A 20,052-nucleotide genomic window follows, 5' to 3' on the forward strand; every position below is an offset into this window, starting at 1 on the left:
TTCTCCTTCTCCTTCTCCTTCTCCTTCTCCTTCTCCTTCTCCTTCTCCTCCTTCTCCTTCTCCTTCTTTTAAGTAAATAAAAATGGGGAATTGTTCTGTTACACTGTTGGGACGCCATTATGTGGTGTACTGGTTGGTTTTGTGTGCCAACTTGACCCAGGCTGGAGTTAACACAGAGAAGGGAGCTTCAGTTGGGGAAGTGCCTCCATGAAATTCAGCTGCAGGGCATTTTCTTAATTAGTGATCAAGGGGGTAGGGCCCTTGTGGGTGGAGCCATCCCTGGGCTGGAAGTCTTGGGTTCTATAAGAAAGCAGGCTGAGCAAGCCAGGGGAAGCAAGCTAGTAAGAGACATCACTCCATGGCCCCTGCATCAGCTCCTGACCTGCTTGAGTTCCAGTCCTGACTTCCTCTGGTGATCAACAGCAATGTGGAAGTGCAAGCTAAATAAACCCTTTCCTCCCCAACTTGCTTCTTGGTCATGATGTTTGTGCAGGAATAGAAAGCCTAAGTAAGACATGTGGGAATCCATCACAAGAGGTAGTGAGGAAGTTGAAGTCAGGATGTCACTATTGCTTTAACACAATGAAATAAACTAAGGCAGTAAGAGAAAGCTTAAGCCAGAGCTCAGTAGGACCACTAACATTTTACTTTCCTGCAGCCAATCACCTAGATTTTGAAATGCCACTTATATTAAATATAATATTCATGGGAAATATAAGCTACATTTATTCAGAATTAACAGTTTCAAGGAGATCTAAACTTTAAGGAAGCAACTTTAAACAAGCAACAGTTGCCAATACACAACAAAGACTCAATAAATGTTAGGTGCTATTAATATGACTTCTGCAAGGGTTGTGTGTGTGTGTGTGTGTGTGTGTGTGTGTGTATGTGTGTGTGTGTGTCTGTGTGTCTGTGTGTCTGTGTGTACCTACATGTGCATGTGTTTTATATATGTATGTATGTATATATGTATGTATGTATGTATGTACAAGCATGTTTCCTTGTGAATCTCATTGTCCTACACTGAATTTGACACTCATCAATTTTTCTAGGCTGGGTGGCTTTTCCCTGAACTAGGGTTATAGACATATTCTGCCATGGCCAGCTATCACATGGGTGCAAGTGACCCAAACAGAGGTCCTCACTCTGCCCAGTGAGTCATCTCTTCAGCCTGAAGAGTCTTTTGAACTCACCACGTTTTCTGATTCCAGGGCATTCTTTCACCTGTCTATTTCATGGCTCTGTTTCATCTCTGGACAAGGTCAGGTGGTTCCTGGGGAAACTGACTTACCCGTATTTTTCAGCCAGCTCCCGAGCTTGTCGTTCATTGACTTCCCTTTGGTCTGGCAGGTCTGCTTTGTTGCCAATTAATACTATGTCTGGGTTTTCACAGTAGGCATTCGCCTGCAGTTGGCCTTGGTAAGAAGGCAGAGGGAAACAGTGAGTTGGTCACAGACAACTGATGTCAAAGGCTGCTCTTGTCCTCCCAGATTCCTAACCTAGTTGGTCATCTGCAGCTTTGTTGGCTACTACTAATGATCAGCCTTGTCGTCTCCTCTCCTCAATCTTTTTTTTTTTTTTTATCTATGAAATGGATTGAGCTGATACTTCACAAATTGCAGAGTGTCACACTGACAGACAGGTACACAGGAAACACCTGAATCAATATCTTAAACATGCTCTTCTACACCTGCCCTCTGGCCTATGTGGCTTCCTGCCCTCAGATCCTCAGATATAAGTGGGGATGGCAGAGCATGATTTGCTTGTTCCATTAGATGGCAGCTCTCTTCCCTCCTCCTCAAATCAGAGTGATGATCTCTGAAATGGACAGGCTTTGAAAAAGCAGAAATTCATGGAGAAAAAAGTGGAACCTAACATCTTTCTCTCTTTTCTTTAGGCAAACTTCTCTCTCTCTCTTGTTCTGTGTGTATGTGTTTGTGTGTGTGTGTGTGTGTGAGAGAGAGAGAGAGGGGGGGGGAGAGGGAGAGGGAGAAAGAGAGAGAAGAATGAAAGAAAAAGGAGGAAGGAATGTAGGAAATGAGAAAAGAAACTGAAAGGTAAGTGAGACCGGTCCTCCTGTGTTTTCCACCTCATCATTATGGTCTGCTGTGTGCCGTGTAGCCAAGACTGGAAGAAGCACACAGATTTATCCAGTAATATCAATGATCAGAGTGTTAGAAACTCAGAGGTTATTAGACACGGCAATTAATTATCTTAAATCCCAATAATATCTTCCTGGAGACTTGAGGGAGAGGACCATCTGCCTTCAAAACCAGCAAACAAACCATTCTCTGAGAGAATCTAATAATCTTAGTATTTCCTGGTCTCACCAGAGTCTAATCATAGTACCAGAATTTGGATAAGGACATACAACATTCAAAGGAAATAAAGACAGATCCTAGGGTAAACATTAATTTGGAGAGGTAATTAAGAAAGGTAGGATTTGTTGATACTTTCCCTATTGGCTGCAACTGGTTACTGAATTCACATCCAAAACACATATAAAATTTTACACACCACTATATTGAGTGTATTATTAATTTTCTATACTGTGTTGTACTAAGTAGAAATATAACAATATAGACATTGGTGTAAATAGAGGTTGAACAAGTACAAAATGTCAGAAAGAACAGAACCTTGGCTTGGAACAAAGGGGTGGGCCTTTTCTTTCCTGGTGCTTGCATACTAGGCTGGAAATAGTAAACGACACAAGTAAATGTAAGAATCTCTAGGGATGTTGGGTGGTGACAGTGTCCAAACGGACTGTTTAGTGTTGCAGGGACACAGAGTGAAGACAGGTCTTCCAGTAGGTGGAGCAGCAGGTCAGAAAAGGCCTCTGCAAAGGGAAAAATAGGATCTAGGCAAAACCTTGGGAAGGAATAAAGTAGCAAGGGCCTGTCAGCTGCAGAAGTGGAATCCAGGCAGAGGGGAAGGCAGGGGCAAATGTTTTCAGGCAGGAGTGGGCTTTGACACCTTGGGAGCCTGTGTGGCTGAGGACCAGAGATTGGAGTCTCAGGAAGAAAGAACAGAAAAGATAGCCAGGCTTCAGTCTCCATGATGTAGCTGAAGGACTTTGGCTTCTAGTCCAAGCTAAATATGAATCACAGACTCCGAGGGGTCTTAGGAAAGGAGCTGGAGTGGAGGCTGGAGAGTTTATTTGGTTTTGTGTGTATATGTTTGCACACACATGCTTATATAGCTGTATGTACACATGTACTCGCTTGCCTTTCAGGACTAGAATTCACTATCGTGCTATTCTTCAGGTGTTATATGTCTACCTGTTTATCACATGGATTAAATGGCTATCTAGGAAGTAGAAGTGCAGCCTACAACTATTGGCATTTTTTTTTTAAAACATGGGTTCCTGAGCACAAGTCCTCATGCTTATACAGCAAGCATTTTACTGATAAAGCATCCTATACATCCTCCTTTAACAACATTTTGTTCAAGTAAAAAGTAGCGTGAGCTGTGTGATTCCAGAACTATGCCTTAACATGGCTTACTATTCTCCAGAATAGATTGTAGTATAGTTCACCCTTTCATCCTTGAACATGTCTAGGGGCTAGCATCCCCTCCCATAAAACATTTTGGATGTTCTCTGTGTCTTACTTAATCAAATCTAATACCATAGATGTTATCACTTTGTAAACCATCTGTAAGACTTACTAGACAAGTGAAATTAATGCCTGCTTAACTAGAACACTAAAAGACCTTAATAGTGAGATAGTCACATAGGCTTGCTCTAGGAAGAATGTCAAAGGAAATAGTATTCTAATACATATTGTTAATTGACACAGGCCACCCCTCTGGAGATGGTAAGGCTATACTATGCTTGTGTCTTTCAGAGTTCACTTGTGGCTGCATCTCATAAGCAAACAAGCCCATAGAGTTGCTAAGTTTCAAAGAGGCTGCCAGTGTGTATTACCCAACCCACTTACTCATCCAGTTTCTGACATTCAAGAAGCTCTGTTGACTGGTGAGGTCAAACATTAGTAAGAAGCCCATGGCATCTCTGAAGAAGGCGGTGGTGAGACTCCGGAACCTGTTGATGAAGCATAGCGACTGTTTCTCAGGCCACAAACCAACAATCAAGGACAAACATACATACACACCATGTCTACGATGAGCCCTTATCATACTTGATGGACACATGAGACTAGGCCAGAAATGGCTGTAGGGCAGGGAGGGAAGATTTGCTTGTAGATGTTCTCTAAAGACCTCTTTTGGGTTGTATGGTGCCATGGCACTAATACAGAGTTACATTTAATCACCACCTGGCCATAGCAACCCCTTGGAATTGTTTTCGTTTTGCCTGACGGCAACCTGTGGTCCACATTTAACAATCTTGGCCTATTTATAGTGTATTTTAACTTAGGCTTTTCAAATTTTCCTGTCTGTGCACAGAAGAAAAGCAGACACATAATTAAGCTGAGAGTGACATCCCCAGCGAGCCTAAGAAGCACACCATGGGTCGGCAGCAGCTAGAACTGAAAAGGATGATGAACTCTCTTCAAAGGATTCCTTGGGGGTGAAACTCTCTCTTAGGTGGGTGTGTGAATCCCCCATGGAAGAAGATCTCGGGAAGATGAACTAAAGGAAGGACAAAGGAAAAACTCAGAAGATGGAGAGAGGAAGTGAGAATATTCACTCATGGCAGAGGACTGAGAGTAAACTCTTGTACAAGTGCTAAGATACACTCTCATAGACCCTTTCCCTGGTCCTGTCCTGACTTCTGTAGTGAAGATGAAGATGGGCTCAAGGCCACAATGACATCACCCAGGGCAAGACTGGAGAATGCACATAGGGACCAGCGGAGGTTTGAAGTTAACCACGGAATTTCAGAAATGCACATAGCTCTGAAATAGAGAAGTAGGGATTTGCTCTCCTCAATGGTTTCCGAATTTTTGGTCTCTCGTCTCTGCTTTATAAATATTTCAGGTTGGTGTTCTCAGAGTTCTGTTCTGGAGCCATCTCACTGGATGCACGTGCAACTGGAGGAGCTCATTTGTTTCCTTGGCTAAGCTGTAGCCTGTACAATGAACAGTCCAAGATATGTAGACTTAGCTTTTGGCTGCCCTTCACATGTGTGCTTCAGAGATTTTCCCACATAGAAAAAATTCAGGCATTTCCAGCATCCCATATTACAAACTAAACTGCTCTCCTTCCTGTCTTCTTTTCCAGGCCTCCTCTACCTGCTGGAAGGTCCTAGTCTCTTCCCTCTTTACCCTCTACGCATCATCAATGCCTGTGTCCTCACTAGCTCATCTCCTTATACTCTATTCCACTACACCTGCCTCACACCCAGCATCTCTTACCCTCAAGTGCCATCTTCCTGTGGGCAGTTTTGGGGAGCCCTCATTTCTTCCTGTTGATTTTGTGATTTTTTTTCACTAACAACATTTTTAATGACTATATACAGCTCTTAAGATAGCCCCCAAACACCTCATGAAGCCAAAAATACCCAAGAAAACAAACACAAAACAAAACAAAACAAAACACTCCCCCCGACGTCCCCACCCCTCTCCCCACACCCCACCTCCTCACTCTTAGGCCTCATCTCTTGTTTACCAACAGGCCTGCTAATCCTTTAGTTCTGATAAAGTTCACTGTCCCCCCTGGGCCCTCTTGCATGCTGCTTGTTCTGTGGGTTGCCTTCCAATACTGTTTTCCCTTCCTCTGTTGTCCTTTCGCCTGGATTACACTCCCTCATGCATTGTGTATGAGTATACATGTAAAGCATCGGTGCATTCTCTGCTTCCTTCTGAGCTGTATGGAACCTCCACTACCTGGAGGGCTCACTTACCACCTTCTGTCTTCCTACTGTGGGGAGACCATCCTGGGGCTATGCTGAGACTGACTGCTGTCTACACTAATCTGTAAGCTCCAAGGAAAACGGAGTGACGTTTCCAATTTAGAACACAGTTTAGTTTCAAAGCCCAGAACATGTTATTTACTTAAAAAGTGCATTTTGATATTAAAGAGAATAAGGAAAAGACAGAGCATGGTACCAAGATTCAATAATCTTACAGAACTTAAATCACATCAAAAGAGAATTACTTTAAAATATGAGGAGAGAGATAAAGCACTCATTCCTATCAGGTAGCATTAACACGATGTCAAAAGGTGTAGATTGTAAGTTCAAAGCATTACTTGGTTTTTATCCACGTAGGTCTGTCTCTGCCATTGGCTGAGAAGTTCTTAGAGATCACAAGGATTCTGCTCTCGCAGAAAAACTGAGCTCACAGAACTGTTTCTTATTTATCATACTTTGTGGCTGAGAAAACTGGTCTTTAATATATGTGTGTGTGTGTGTGTGTGTGTGTGTGTGTGTGTGTGTATGTGTGTGTGTGTGTGTGTGTGGAGAACAACTGTGTGTTATTTTCCTCATTGCCCAGAGCACATACCAAAGCAATTAAAGAGCATCCCTCATCCGACTGAAGCCACAGTTCCTTCACTAACAGCAGCCCAGACAGGACACTGTTGCTGCGGTGCAGGATAACATCGTGGACCATGTCTCCTTTGTTACCCTTCCTTCCATTAGGCCTTGGAAGATTTATGCAACTGATACCCAGCCACATGCCCTGTCTTCCTCCCATCTCAATTAGTCAATGACTCAGCAGGATGGGAAAAGTTAAGACCACAGATCACAATAGAGATCTCCAAGTCAGACACCTTCTTATGCTTTTTTCCTTGAGAGGCATAAGGGCTGAACACTTGACGTTCACATAGGATTATGTAGTATCCTGCTTTCCCAGGATTGACTCTTATCAACAACCATTACCCCTACCTGGATTATACTGTCAGATGCCCCAAGGCATAGGGCCGCTGTCTGGTGTATTGTTTACATAGTTGCTTAGCTACACCTTATATCCACAGCATACAAAATTCTCAAGGGATGAATAAGCCAGGAGTTACTAAGAGAGCCCCTCCCATTCCCCACTTGCCCCACAATGCAGCTGTATTAAGGGGACAGATGAGAGCAGTCGGCTATCATGCAACGCTGACATCTCATGTGCGAGGACATATGGGAAGCACTTTTTTTTTTCATATTGCCTCTTCAAAAATGAATTAAATTGGTCTATAAAACATACATCTCTGTGACAACAAAGCTGACACATGAAAGGAGACTCTTATGAGGAATGACTTCAGAAGAACCAGCAGTGTTGAAGGGTGTGTGTAAATGGAATTCACAGTCAAAAAAGCTAACAGAGAGGGCCCGGCACCTCTCCTGGCGTTTACACTCGCTGAAAGTGAGAACATTTTGGATGCATTTCAAAAATATGGGTGTTTACAAGCATCAGCATTGTAAGACATATGATGCCGAAGCAGGGGCAAGATGTCACCTACATATCTTTGCTGTCATTTTGCTGTCACTTTTCCTTAATCTGATAGTAGAGGGTTTTATTGAATTAGGGTCTTTAACACTTTGGAAACTTCGGGTCCCAAAGAAACATGTTTTCATTGAATAATGGAATATCACTGCAAGCTCCAAGCTACTGGGTATTGTTCATTATTTTGAATAGGACAGAAGAGATGATGTTGAGAGACTAAGAGGAATTCTGCTCTTATGCAGCTCACAGCTTTGTTGGCATGAGATGGCCACAGGAGAGTCAATAAAGAACAGTTCAATATTAGAAAAACATTAGTTTATTAGACAGTGGCATAGCATTCATTTAGTAGAGTTAAAGTGGTGGAGCGTATGTGTCACTAGTTTTCAAAAGAAAGTAGGAGTTTCTTACTGGCTTCACTGGGAAGGTGGAGTTTGAGCCAGGACTGGTGGAAGGAGATGGGGGAAGGAGGGAAAGATGTAAAAGGGCCTAGGCTTAAGGAGATGGCTCAGTGCGTAATGTGCTTGATTCACAAGCAAACTCCAGTTTGGATCCTCAGAGCCCACACAAAGCCAGACATAGTAGCTGGCATCCTTAATCTAAGTGCTCCTTTAATGAGATGGGGCATAGGGACAGGAGGACTCCAGGAAGCGCATGGGCCAGCTGGGCTGGCGTGCGCATCAGTGAATAGCAAGCAGGACACCCTGTCTCAAACAATGTAGAAGGCAAAGACCTGCACTCTTACATCCAAGGCCGGCCTTCCCAGGCATGTTATGGCACAGGCATGCTCATAGTCACACACATGGCATGGACACATGCCCACATATATACATACATCATACAGAACATACACAACATACACACACCATACACAGACATATACAGAGTTCAAAAAGCTACTCTAGATATCAGGTAATGCTGTGAGTGAAGTCTGATCAAGAAAAGGCCGTCCCCAAGAAGGTGGCAAAGATTCTGGGTGGAAGAATAGAAAGACAGGAAGGGTGCAAACACCCTTTCTTCAACACTGTGATCAGCTCTTGCAACAGGGTTAATTCCCCATCTTCACTAGAGGAAATCTGGAGAAATTCTCCCCCACTAGGAAGTATGAAGATATATGTAAATCTGATTGCTGTGAGCTGCCCTAACTATGCATTTCAGTGTAGACAATGAACTAAAGATCGTGGGCTTTTATTTCTTGATACAAATGTCCATTAGTTTTTGTTGTTGTTGTTGTTATTCTGTTCATGTGTTTAGTTTTTTGAGACAGAGTTTCTCTCATTTGTAAACCAGGACTGGCCTCCGACTCGAAGCCATCCTCCTGCCTCAGACTCCTATTGTTATAGGAATGAACAATCACACTGGCAATAGGTATCTATTTCGAACTTGGTAGAAAAGTTGGAGATCATTTCTTTTTGAGGCTCATTTGTCAATGTTCTCTAAGGTATAGGTAGCTAGAAATAAATTTCCTGTTACCGCTCTTGTCCAGCAGTGTCCCAAAGCTGCAGATGTACCTTAAACGCCTTTCCCGAAGCTCCCTCTGCTCCTTGTGTGTCATAAACCTGGAAAACACAATGCTTCTGAGTTAATATGGCCTTGGATTCTGTCAACATTCTAGTTCTCTGGGTTCCCTCGGCGGCATGTTTTTGTTGATTACGATAATCAAAGTTCATAGTGCAGAATAAATATTTGCTTTATTTTCCCCTGAAGTATCACATATATCTCCCTTTTAAATGTCAAGTACAGTCTGAGTTTTCAACACAGTTTGGGCATGCTGCAGACTTAAATTAGACACCTTCTGTCATTTCCTCGCAGAAGCAGCAGGCATCAGATGAGGACTCCTGCATGAGGTTCAAACACCAACTTTTCATTGAAACTTTGAGCATTCTTTATTTTATCGGCAAACGGAGACCACAACTGTTCTACTCTCCGGTTGTAATAGACTTAAATGATCCAAATGAGAAAAACATTTTACACAAAGTTTGCTTTACAAGTACCTTTGTATCTTTTTAGCATAGAGTTAACTTTCAAAATGACTTAGGTAGAAAACATACACAGAATTTCTCAATGGGTTGAGCTGAGACACTTCAACCTCTGTCTTTTACCCCCCCCCCGTTTTTAAGGGTCTTTGCAGATAATGTTCATGGCTTAGTGGATATATTTAAAAAAAATTTTATGGATACCTTTAAAAAGAAAAGAAAAGAAGACAAAAAAACCAAACCAAAACAAAAAAAACCCAAGATTTCTACCTAGATTGGTAGGAGTTGCTAAGGGAAGAAGTCAGAGGAATTATGGGAGTGCTGGAAACAGAGATGCCCCTAGCCTATTGGCTCTCAGATAAGGTATAGGAAAGGATTCAACTTTTCATGCAGTGGCTTTCCACCAAGCATTTCCTGTGGGATTTGTGACATCAACTGGAAGGCACAGCCATCTTGGCAGTCAAGAATACCATGGGTGGCAGGAAATCTGGCTACACTTATGTGCCTATGCTATATGCCTTACATGTCACAATATCCTTCTTGCTGTCATTAGTGTCTAGCATAGGAGGAGGAAGTGGTGTTGTGATTCTCACTTAAACTCTCTTATCATGGAAAATAGCGTGGATGGGTCTCACATTCTGTTCATAACAAGCCAGTGATTGATGGCTGAGGCTACACAGAAATAAAAATGAAGCAAGAATGTACAAATCCCATGCTCCAGCTATTTGCCAATCATACTTTTAACCTCTTTGTTAGGAGTACGGATGTGAGCCCTTCAATGTCTAAGGAATTTACCTCAGACCAATGAGTTAATGCATCTAGTACTTTAATAAATCAAAATTTGAAAGATGCCTTAAGGAATCTTAGAAAACACATCATCCACAAAATAAAAAAACAAAAAACAAAAAACTAAAAACATTGCGGTCCCTCATGTGCTTTTGAAGACAAGAGATAGTGCCATTCAATGTTTTTCTATCAAAAGGTTATTGGTGGTTGAAAAAATAAGAAATAAAGTTTTGAGATTACGAGTTTCATGTGATTAAAAAAAAACATTTTAAGATGCAATAAACACAGCTTGTCAATTCCCATTTTGTATAAGAGGCTAAGTAGTAAGGGTACCAGTATACTTAAACACTTACCACACGTTTTTCCCGAAAGTCTATTCCTACTGTGGTGATGAACTTGGGATTGAATTTATTGTCTGTGTATCTGTAGAGAAATGTTGTCTTCCCCACCCCTGAGTCTCCAAGGGCCAGGAGTTTAATCAGATAATCGTAGTCTCCATCAGTCATAGTGATGGTCTTGTCGGGCCTGTAGAGAAGAAGTATGATATAGTTAAAGTTGATTCCCTCTGCCTGCCTTCCCAATACCACACACATTTAATTAATGGCATCAGCATCAAAAGCCTCTATTGTGCCAAAATGCTGAAATCATTTGGCCAAAGCAGCTCTATGCATGAGGGTCTGCCTGTAATGTTATGACTTTACATCACGTGACACAATATCAAGCATCTGTAAACTAGACATGGGTACCACAATAAAGGAAGCTAAAAGTCAAGGCCATTTGTTTCCAAAGCAAGCCTCTGGAGGATCAGAGGTGTGCCGGTGGGGAAAGAAGGGGAATACGAGATCAGAAACTCCACTGGGAAGTGAGGCAGCGAAGGTAGGGAGTGACCGCGATTACATGCAGAATGAGCAGTGACCGCGATTGCATGCAGAATGGAGACGCTATAGAGGTTTGCATCTAATAATGAAGGACAAGGTGTCTATTATGTCCACACAAAATATCCCTCTGTAGCCTTAAGAATTTCTCAACTGGTATGAGGCCATTTGAAAACACTGATGTGAAATCCCACAGCAGTAACTGTTAGACACCTTCCCTCCTGAACCTATCAGACCCCTTCACAGTAACTGTTAGACACCTTCCCTCCTGAACCTATCAGGCCCTTTCCCCCATGAGTCTGTGCTGAGTTGCCCAGTAGCAAACTCCAGGCCTCAGGAGAGAAGAGGAGCTATTACCAGGTGTATTTTTGGCCATCCCAGTGGTAGACCCCCTCTCTGCCTGGGCACCTTCTCCTTTCTTCCGGTACACAGGTCCCTCCTTCTCTGCGACTATGATGCCTGTGACTATGGACCAACCCAAAGCCAGTGCAAATGCATCTGCAGCAGGCATTCCAAGGCGAACAGTACACTCATCTGAGTGACACCACCCTCTGTTGCTGGTAAAGTTCACACAATGATTTCATGTTGGCTACAACTTTCTGATTCATCCATCTATCCTTCAACAGAGAGTGGGTGCCCATGAAAACTTTGCTAACATGGAAAGCATCGGTTTATTACGGGAGAAAGAAGCTGTTCCTATATATGAACATGTAGGAGACATTTTATTGTTTGAGACAGACTATTCTGCCATGATTAAAATCACATTTCAATAGTAGCCTGGGTACTATTCTGGGTAACTTCACCTGATCATGTTCCAAAGTAAGGAAAGGAAGAGGGATGTAGCTCAGTAGCATAACATGCACATGAATGTGTGAGAAACTGGGTTCCATCCAAACACTACTGAACGACCGAGAAGAGGAGACACATGATCTATGTGTACGGGAACTTAATCCAAAATGCTTTTACTGTGTCATTTTGCATAGTGGTTCAAGATAAAAGACATTATGTCCTTGGGTAAAAGAATCTGTGTAGATAATCAACTACTTACCAAATAATTAATTACTTTTCAAATAATACTTAATAATCATTACATTGCTTTGGGGATTTATATCTTTCAAACAGAGCTAATTTACTCAAATCTCAACTATATTGCTTTGGCTAAATAGGACTAAATTGATTGTGAATTAGAATTAGATTGTGAATTGTTTTTTATTGTTTGTTTTGTTTTGTTTTGGATTTTTCAAGACAGGGTTTCTCTGTGTATCCCTGTCTGTCCTGGAACTCACTCTGTAGACCAGGCTGGTCTCAAACTCAGAAATCTACTTACCTCTGCCTCCCAAGCACTGAGATTAAAGGCGTGCACTACCACTGCCCTGCGAATATATGTTTTTTAATCAGAAACATTTTTTTGAGATAAAGTGATTCATGTCGTTGGCCTTAAAATGTTTCCTTCCTAGTAATTTACCTTTGTCATGGAGTAGAACTCTCAGGGTAGAATCTCGCTGATTATAAAGTTTGTCTTCATTTTTAAACTATCTAGATGAAGTAAGATCACATCTTAGGAAGCATGTGTAGCTCTCTGCAGAGAGCCCTCCTCAGTGAAAGGACACAGATAAGCATGAACACAGGATCCCTGTCTGACATCTCTGCCATAATGACTGCCTAGATATATCTAGTCCTAAACTGGCTGGCTCTAAACATTTTACCAGAGTTTTATAGTTGATGCTGCTGCTGCTCCCCACCTTTGAGCCTCAGTGGTACCCAAATAGAATGATACTCTCTATTGGAGGTCTGCCTTACCACCTCCCTATCTTCTCTCTGAGTCGCAGTTTACTATCAGACTGTCAATTTTCTCTGGGAAAGGGAGGACTTAAATTTATTCTAAGACAAAGATCACTACTGCCAAAAATCTTTCCTTGGTTTAAGCCACAGAGGAAAAAAAAAACAGGCGCTACTGACTCCCTAAATAGAACGTAATGCTGGTGGGTGTATGGTTCCTTGGAAAAACAAAAAGAGGTTGTCATTACTCAAAAGGTTGTATCATCACGAGCTAAATTTTACTTCCAGGTTCCTTCACTATTTCACTTTATTGCTGGCAATCATAAGAGAGACTAAATGTCAAACAAATTCAGTGAAGTCCATCAGAGTATGGGTGCTGGGCACAAAGGCGAAATCCTGAAAAGATAGATGTCACAATTTAGTTTCTAGCAAAGCCTTCATGTATTTAGAAGGGGAACATGAGTGTAGAGAGGTCTGGGGATGCAGCTCCCTTGGTCAAGTGCTTGCCTAAGATGAATGAAAACCTAGGTCCTACCTCAAGCCCTGCATAGAATAGGTTGTGGTGGTGTGGGCTTGGGAGGATCTCTCAAGTCAGAAGGATTAGAAGTTCCAGGCCATCTTATGCTATGTAGTGAGTATGAGGCCAGCCTGGGATATAAAAGATTCTGTTTCTAGGGGAAAAATGAATTTAAAATAAAACCACAAATGAAAAAATTATAGCATAAATGTCCAGAGCAGAATATGATGATAAATAAGTAGAATGATCGTGGTGCTTATAATCCAAAGCAGTAGCCTTTATGAACTATGGCGTTCAGTGGGACTTAGAGAAAGATTCACTAGCGTGCAGTTTTACAGCACAGCAAGAATCCAGACTAGGTGAGAGGCAGGGAACCACTGCAAGAGACCTTACTTTCCACTTACAGTATGAAGCCATTAAGCACTTGCCAAGTATGTGACCTAACTTGTCCCTGACTGGCAGCCAATTTACCCTTAGTTCATTGCTTACAACCTGTCTGGGGCAACAAGGCTGCCTCCAAGTCAAGATCTAATCCAGAGTGAGCAGGATTGGCTACCAGGGACTAGATTTACTGTGGCCCACATTGCCTCTGCTCTGTAAGTGAAGAGTGTTGGATACACTGTGACACTGACACAGAACCACAGAAAAGGAACACAAAGCCTGGCCTGTGGAAAAAAAAGTTATTTAGTCTTTTCAGTATGCTGTTTGACCTATTAAAATAGGAATTATCTGGAAAAACCAAATAAAATAAAATAAAATAGGAATTAGATGGTTTATTTTAAGTTTCTCTTGAAAGCATTAATAACCTGTTCTCTCTTGCTGGTATTTACTTATACACATTTATATCTGTCTAACTGAAACGTGTTTAGTTCACTTCTCTTTTTATTACCACATTATTCTCTGAGTCCTAAAATGACTGATGCGATGTTCTTTCCCTGTCATAGCAAACACAGCACCGGGAAGCGAAAGAAAGCAGTGTTAAGGTTTCCTTTTCTAAGAAACGGGATAGAAATTTATCTAGAAAGGATTAAGTAGCTGACAAGTTTTAAAAATATTGTTCGTTTCTGTTCTAAGACTGGTCCTCTTGTCATTTTTTTGGTTCTACCCATCTTAAAAAGGAGAAAAAGCCAAGAGACGGCAATGCTTCTGGGATCACATTTGATTCTTGGTCTTTATCACCATGTCACACTATGTCAAAGAGCCAGGAGGACAGAGACATACAGAAGACGGAGTGCTGTGCCCAGAACCCTTCAGAGGACAGCAAGTAGGGCAGGAAGAGGAGGGGAAAGATGTAAGCTACATCACACCCACAGCTTCTGCAGAGTCTGAGGGGAGCAATAACTACTCATAATCACATGGACCCCTGTTGTTCAGATGTAAACACACACCAGTGAGGATGGAGACTTTCAGAAGAGACTACTGGTCTCTAACTGAACAAAAGGCCAAGTTTTGCCCTCATTTACTATATTAGAAATGGACTGGCAGATAAGTGTAGTCATTACCCCTCATCGAGGAAACTTTCCAACAGACAGACCACTACAGAAACCCAAATCATTCAAAATGCAGGGTCGTGGAGCCTGGTCCCAGTGGATAAATCTAAAACACATTCCTGTACTTAAATCATGGGGAACATTATGGAATAGGGTACAGAAAGATTGTAAGAGCTAGAGGAAGAGGAAATTTGAAGTGAGAGCAGGTCTCATGGAAATATGAGAAGCCACATTGCAAAGCCTCATCCATATGACTGGCCAAATGTGAACTGAACAAAGATTACACCAACGAGCATGCCAAATTAGACTAGGAAAAGCCCAGGAGGCTTCAGTCCTATACAGGGAACTACAGGCAACTGAGTAAAGTTGGGAGCAAGAGAGGTCCTCTCAAGGTGAAAGAGTACACCAATTGCCAGTGCCGAATAGTCAGCCTTGAAAACATACATTTAAGAAACATTATATGGACTCAACAGGTTATAGTGAGGAATACACACACACACATACATACATACACACACGCACACACACACACACACAAATGCACATATGAATGCAATAAAATTTGATGAAGAAGAGGCCATGAATTTGAAAGAGAGCAGGGAAATTGAGTTGCAATCTCAACAATAAACAAAACTTGGGGAAACATTTTGTCTCTAGAGAAAAAAAAAATTTGTATTTAATTGAGGAAAAAAATAAACATCAAGTTTAAGTTTTGAGAGAGAAAAAAAATAAAAGCAATGGAGTCCATGTTGGGCAGGGAGAAGGTAGAAATACTGTCCTTATATAGAGGAGGGCATTGGCTCCTTGTAAGGGCTGGGACCCATGAGTTTCACTCCTGCCTTCACAACTAAGGTTGCCCACATTCTCTGTTATCTACCCCCATTTTCCACTGTTCCTGTTCACCCTAAGTTCATTCATCCTTCTTTCCTCCTTTTCTTTGAGAATTTCATTTATGAATGCTGTACTTATATTATTTCTCCTCCCTCTACTGCATTCAACTCTTCCCATGTCCCATACACCCTCTGAAATTCATGACCTTCTGGTCTTTATTACCTTTATACATAAGTGTGTGCATATATATACATACACACACATTATAACTGTTACATATAAATGTACATATATGTATTTATTTATAAACACAGATAATACAACCTGCTGAGTCCACTCTTTTGTGTGTGTGTGTATGTGTGTGTGTGTGTGTGTGCTTGGACATATGCATATGAAGGGATGAACATTTAGATAACCATTTCGGGGTCTTGCCCATAGAGAATACTGACTCTCTCTCTGTCTCAACAGCTGTCCATTGCCTAAAGTTCTTCATATAGGGGTGGAACCATGTGAGATTTCCCCTATCCATGTTGGCATGCCACCATGTTTTCATTGTTCATGTCCTGCTTAGGCAGCCATTTTGTTGAGTTTTCATGGGTTCAGATTCCCTGTCCTGTGTAGAAGATGTGATAGCGTATATCACATCTTATATATGCTATCACATCTACACATCACATTTACATTCTGATCAAATGCAAAAGTTTCATGATTATTTAATTTTGTGAGCAGTCCTAAGTTTAGCCATTGGATTCTGGTCTCTCTGTGAGATAGCACTAAAATTAATGATCACCATAGTACTTTCCAGCTGGAGTTCTGAGTTTGCTTTCTATGTTAAGTGCAAGGGTTAGAGAAGTCTACATCTGGATCTCAGCAGTAAAAAGTACTTGATGCTTCTAGCGGAGGACCACGGTTTAGATCCCAGCACCCACGTTAGCAAGATAATGGATTCCTGTAATACCAACTCCTAAGCTATTACGCTGCTTCTGTCCTCTATGAACACACAGGCACACACACACACACACACACACACACACACACACAGTCACAGACACTCTTCAGTTTAAAAAGCAGTCTCAAGTTCCCTCTGGCTCTTACAGGCTTTCTGCCTTTATTTTCTGCAGAGTTGACTGAGCCCTTCAGGGAAGGGTTTGGTGGAGACAGACCATTTAGGCCTGAGTGTTTCAAGATCCCTCTCTGTACATTGTCCAGCTGTGGCTGTATTTGTTCTCATCCACTGCAGGAGGAGACCTCCATGATAATAAATCTTCCCCAAATTGAGTGTTATATCTTAAAAGAACTGTTTTGAGATCCTCGGAAAGGACAAAGCCACAGAAGACTGCATGCTTTGAAGATACAACTTGTGCTCACACAGAGCCTACCGGGTTGTCCTAAAATGAGCTGGGGCTTAGTGAAAAGGGCTTCTCCAGAGGAGCATTTATTTGTTCTTCTCTCATACACTTTCTGCTCATGTTTGCCTATCTCTGAGGACACATCATCTAACACATGCTCACTGGTACCTCTTGTTTGCACTGCTTCCTGGCTTGCTGTCCATGCTTGCTCACCTTGGTTCTCATGGCACCCAGGACCATGTGACCAGGGATAGCATTTTCCATGGTATGCTGGGCCATTCAATATTAACCATTAATCAAGAAAGCGTTCTACTCATATGACCACAGTTGGATAGAGGTAGTTCTTCAATAACTGTTTTCTCCTCTTGGATGACTCTAATGTTTTAAGTTGACAAACCTAACTAATACAATAATGTAAAACTAAACCTAACTAAAATGGTACTTTAGAGAAAAAATAATTTATAGAATTAAAAAATGACTTAGGAATGAAATTAATATGTACAAATAATGATAACATGTCAATATAACTATATCCTTTTTAAGCCTCTTTGTTGAAATTTCTAGCCTTTACTACTAGGGCAAGCCAAGTTGCAGGGCTCACTGAATTATTAGTTGATTATATTATAACCCTTGGTCTCAGAAAAATAAAAGTCACCCATTTACTTTTTTCAAATGGACAAATTCACTCCTATTACATTAAGCCTGTGTGGTTCATTTAGGTTGACAGATGCATATTTGTAGTCTGAACCTTTGACATAAGCTCTCATTCATTAATCCTCAGTAGATTTAAAGCTGAAATGAAATTGAATTGTGATAAACCTTTGCAGTGGTAAAAAAAATGCCATTGAATTCACTAAATAAAATTTACCTTTTAGAAGAGACTCCTCCCTTGGAAAAAAAAATTGATCCATTAATTCATTGAGTAAATGTCAATTTGTTGGGCTATCTATAATTTTACTCTGACATTCTGGACACAAGTGTGGTTATGGAAATGAATAGTTCAAGATTGGTTATTTTAGAACCCCTCTCAGGCTATCACTCAGGCTACAAAGCACAGTCTAGGAGAGTTTCACAAGTCAACGTGTGCCTTTGTAGCACACAGCTTGTCTTTCTAAGGACCCAGCTGCCTGTACTCCACTGCTGCTGCTGTTCTTGGTGGTCATCTCATGGTACTGACATCTCTAAAACACTGCTGTCTTCGGCAGCAACTGGACTGCCCTTTCACCAATAGCCTCTCACTGGCTCTTTTCATGGTGCTAAGACTCAACATCTTTGCATGACTCCTTCAGTCCTGGCCCTTCAACTGCTCCTGAGGCTGCATCTTCACCAATGGCCCCTCTTGGCCTCTCACAGGGCCAAACGTCAGCTGCTGCCACTTCATGTTTCAAAATCAGTACCACCTGGGTGACTCTTACACATTACCAAGTGCAGCTGCAGCACAAGGTACAACCTTGCCTACCTCTGGAATACAGCTTCTTTGTGCTCTCAGAAAATATTTCCCAGAAAATTACACCCCAACGATGCTGGTCTCTTCTTAATCACCACTAGTTTCTTACCTCTAGCTAACCAGCATCAATAGTCCCTGTAATGCAAAGGTTTGCTTTAGTAGTTCTGGTATCTTGTTAATCACTGCTGATTCTTCAGCCCCACAGAATCTTCACAATCAAAACAGCATGGCCCTGATAAGAGTCTTAAATCTTCTCCTGAAATTTCACAAGCCAGGCCTCCATTGTTTGCACTGTTCTCAACATTATTTTCCAAGCTCCTACAGAACATCTCACAGAGCTCTTAACATCCCAATGGCTCCTCTAGCTTAAAGTTCTAAAGTCCTCCACAGTCCTCCCCTAAACATGATCAGGTTGTCACAGGAATACCCCACTATGCTGATACCAATTTAACTTATTCAGGGTTTGTATTCCTACACAAAACATTATGGCCAAGAAGCAAGCTGGGGAGGAAAGGATTTATTCAACTTACACTTCTGCATTTACTGTTCATCACTAAAGGTAGTCATGACAGGAACTCACACAGGGCAGGATCCTAGAGGCAGGAGCTGATGCAGAGGCCATGGAGGGGTACTGCTTACTGGCTTGCTTCCCCTGGCTTGCTTCCCCTGGCTTGCTCAGCTTGCTTTTTTATAGAACCCAGGACTACCAGCCAAGGGATACCACCCACAATGGGATGAGCCCTCCCCTCTTGATCACTAACTGGGAAAATGCTTCACAGCTGGATCTCATGGAAGCATATCCTGACGGGAGGCTCCTATCTCTTTGATAACTCTGGCTTGTGTCAAGTTGACAAATAAAACCAATTAGTACAGCCACATAGTTGACAATTGCATTTATATAAAAGACACTGAAAAGATAAACTCATAGAGCCAGTTTACCAGAAGCAAGGTGAAGGAAAAAAGGTGATATTGGGTATGGACTTTTGTGACAATGTCTCGGATTTAGGAAGTGACATTGGAATACCTTCATGAATATTCTAAAACCATTGTACTAAATGCTCCTAAAGACTTATTTTGTGGTATATATTTTAATAAAACCAATTATTTGAAATCCTATAGGTTTCTAATAAGGTAAATATTTTATTTTTTCAAGTGACTTTTGGCCTAGCTAAATGAATGGATCTTTGCTTGCAATACAACAATTTGCTAGTAATTTTCATCATATTCAAAGAAAAATAGCCACCTTAAGCCCAATGTAAGTGTATAATAGTCACTCTCTATATGATGATCACAGGTAAACTGGCTTCCTCTTCATAAACTAGGTTTTATTTGGCAGGATCTTCACAAGCAATCCTCTATGCAAATAAATGCATCAGTCATGACACTAAGTGAGAGTCTGAGACAGATGTTGTGTTGGTATCTGAGCCACATAACACTGGAGAGCAACCTGAGCATCGATGTGATCAAGTGTGCCTATAGTGAGTCTGTTTGTCTTCATCCCCTGGAGAGTTCACAGATTCAAATATCCAAGCCTCGAGGGGCTGGTCAGAAGCTCTGTAAGCATTTAATGCTGTGGTAGGGCAAGACAGAAAGAAGGCAACTAAGACGGGAGCATCTTCCTCCTCAGTGCAGGTCACCTTGGGCCAGATGTGACAGAGTAGATGTGACAAAGGC

At 41.7% G+C, this 20,052-nt stretch overlaps 1 protein-coding gene across 3 annotated transcripts in view; it reads right to left on the reverse strand.

Annotated features, from left to right (window-relative positions):
* Window positions 1–20,052, reverse strand: part of Rab27b (RAB27B, member RAS oncogene family) — a 148,057-nt gene that overhangs the window by 7,809 nt on the left and 120,196 nt on the right. For 2 of the 3 annotated variants that reach the window (XM_031365979.1, XM_031365978.1), the window contains 4 exons: window positions 10,444–10,615; window positions 8,802–8,887; window positions 3,939–4,042; window positions 1,292–1,415 (listed from right to left, as the gene is read on the reverse strand). In XM_031365979.1, coding sequence (XP_031221839.1) covers window positions 1,292–1,415; window positions 3,939–4,042; window positions 8,802–8,887; window positions 10,444–10,596 — 467 coding nt within the window. In that variant the 5' untranslated portion in view covers window positions 10,597–10,615. The remainder of the gene's footprint in view (window positions 1–1,291; window positions 1,416–3,938; window positions 4,043–8,801; window positions 8,888–10,443; window positions 10,616–20,052) is intronic. The other variant, XM_031365980.1, reaches the window with a different exon arrangement.

This window comes from Mastomys coucha, unplaced genomic scaffold (assembly GCF_008632895.1).
Source record: "Mastomys coucha isolate ucsf_1 unplaced genomic scaffold, UCSF_Mcou_1 pScaffold13, whole genome shotgun sequence".
NCBI classification, from domain to species: domain Eukaryota; kingdom Metazoa; phylum Chordata; class Mammalia; order Rodentia; family Muridae; genus Mastomys; species Mastomys coucha.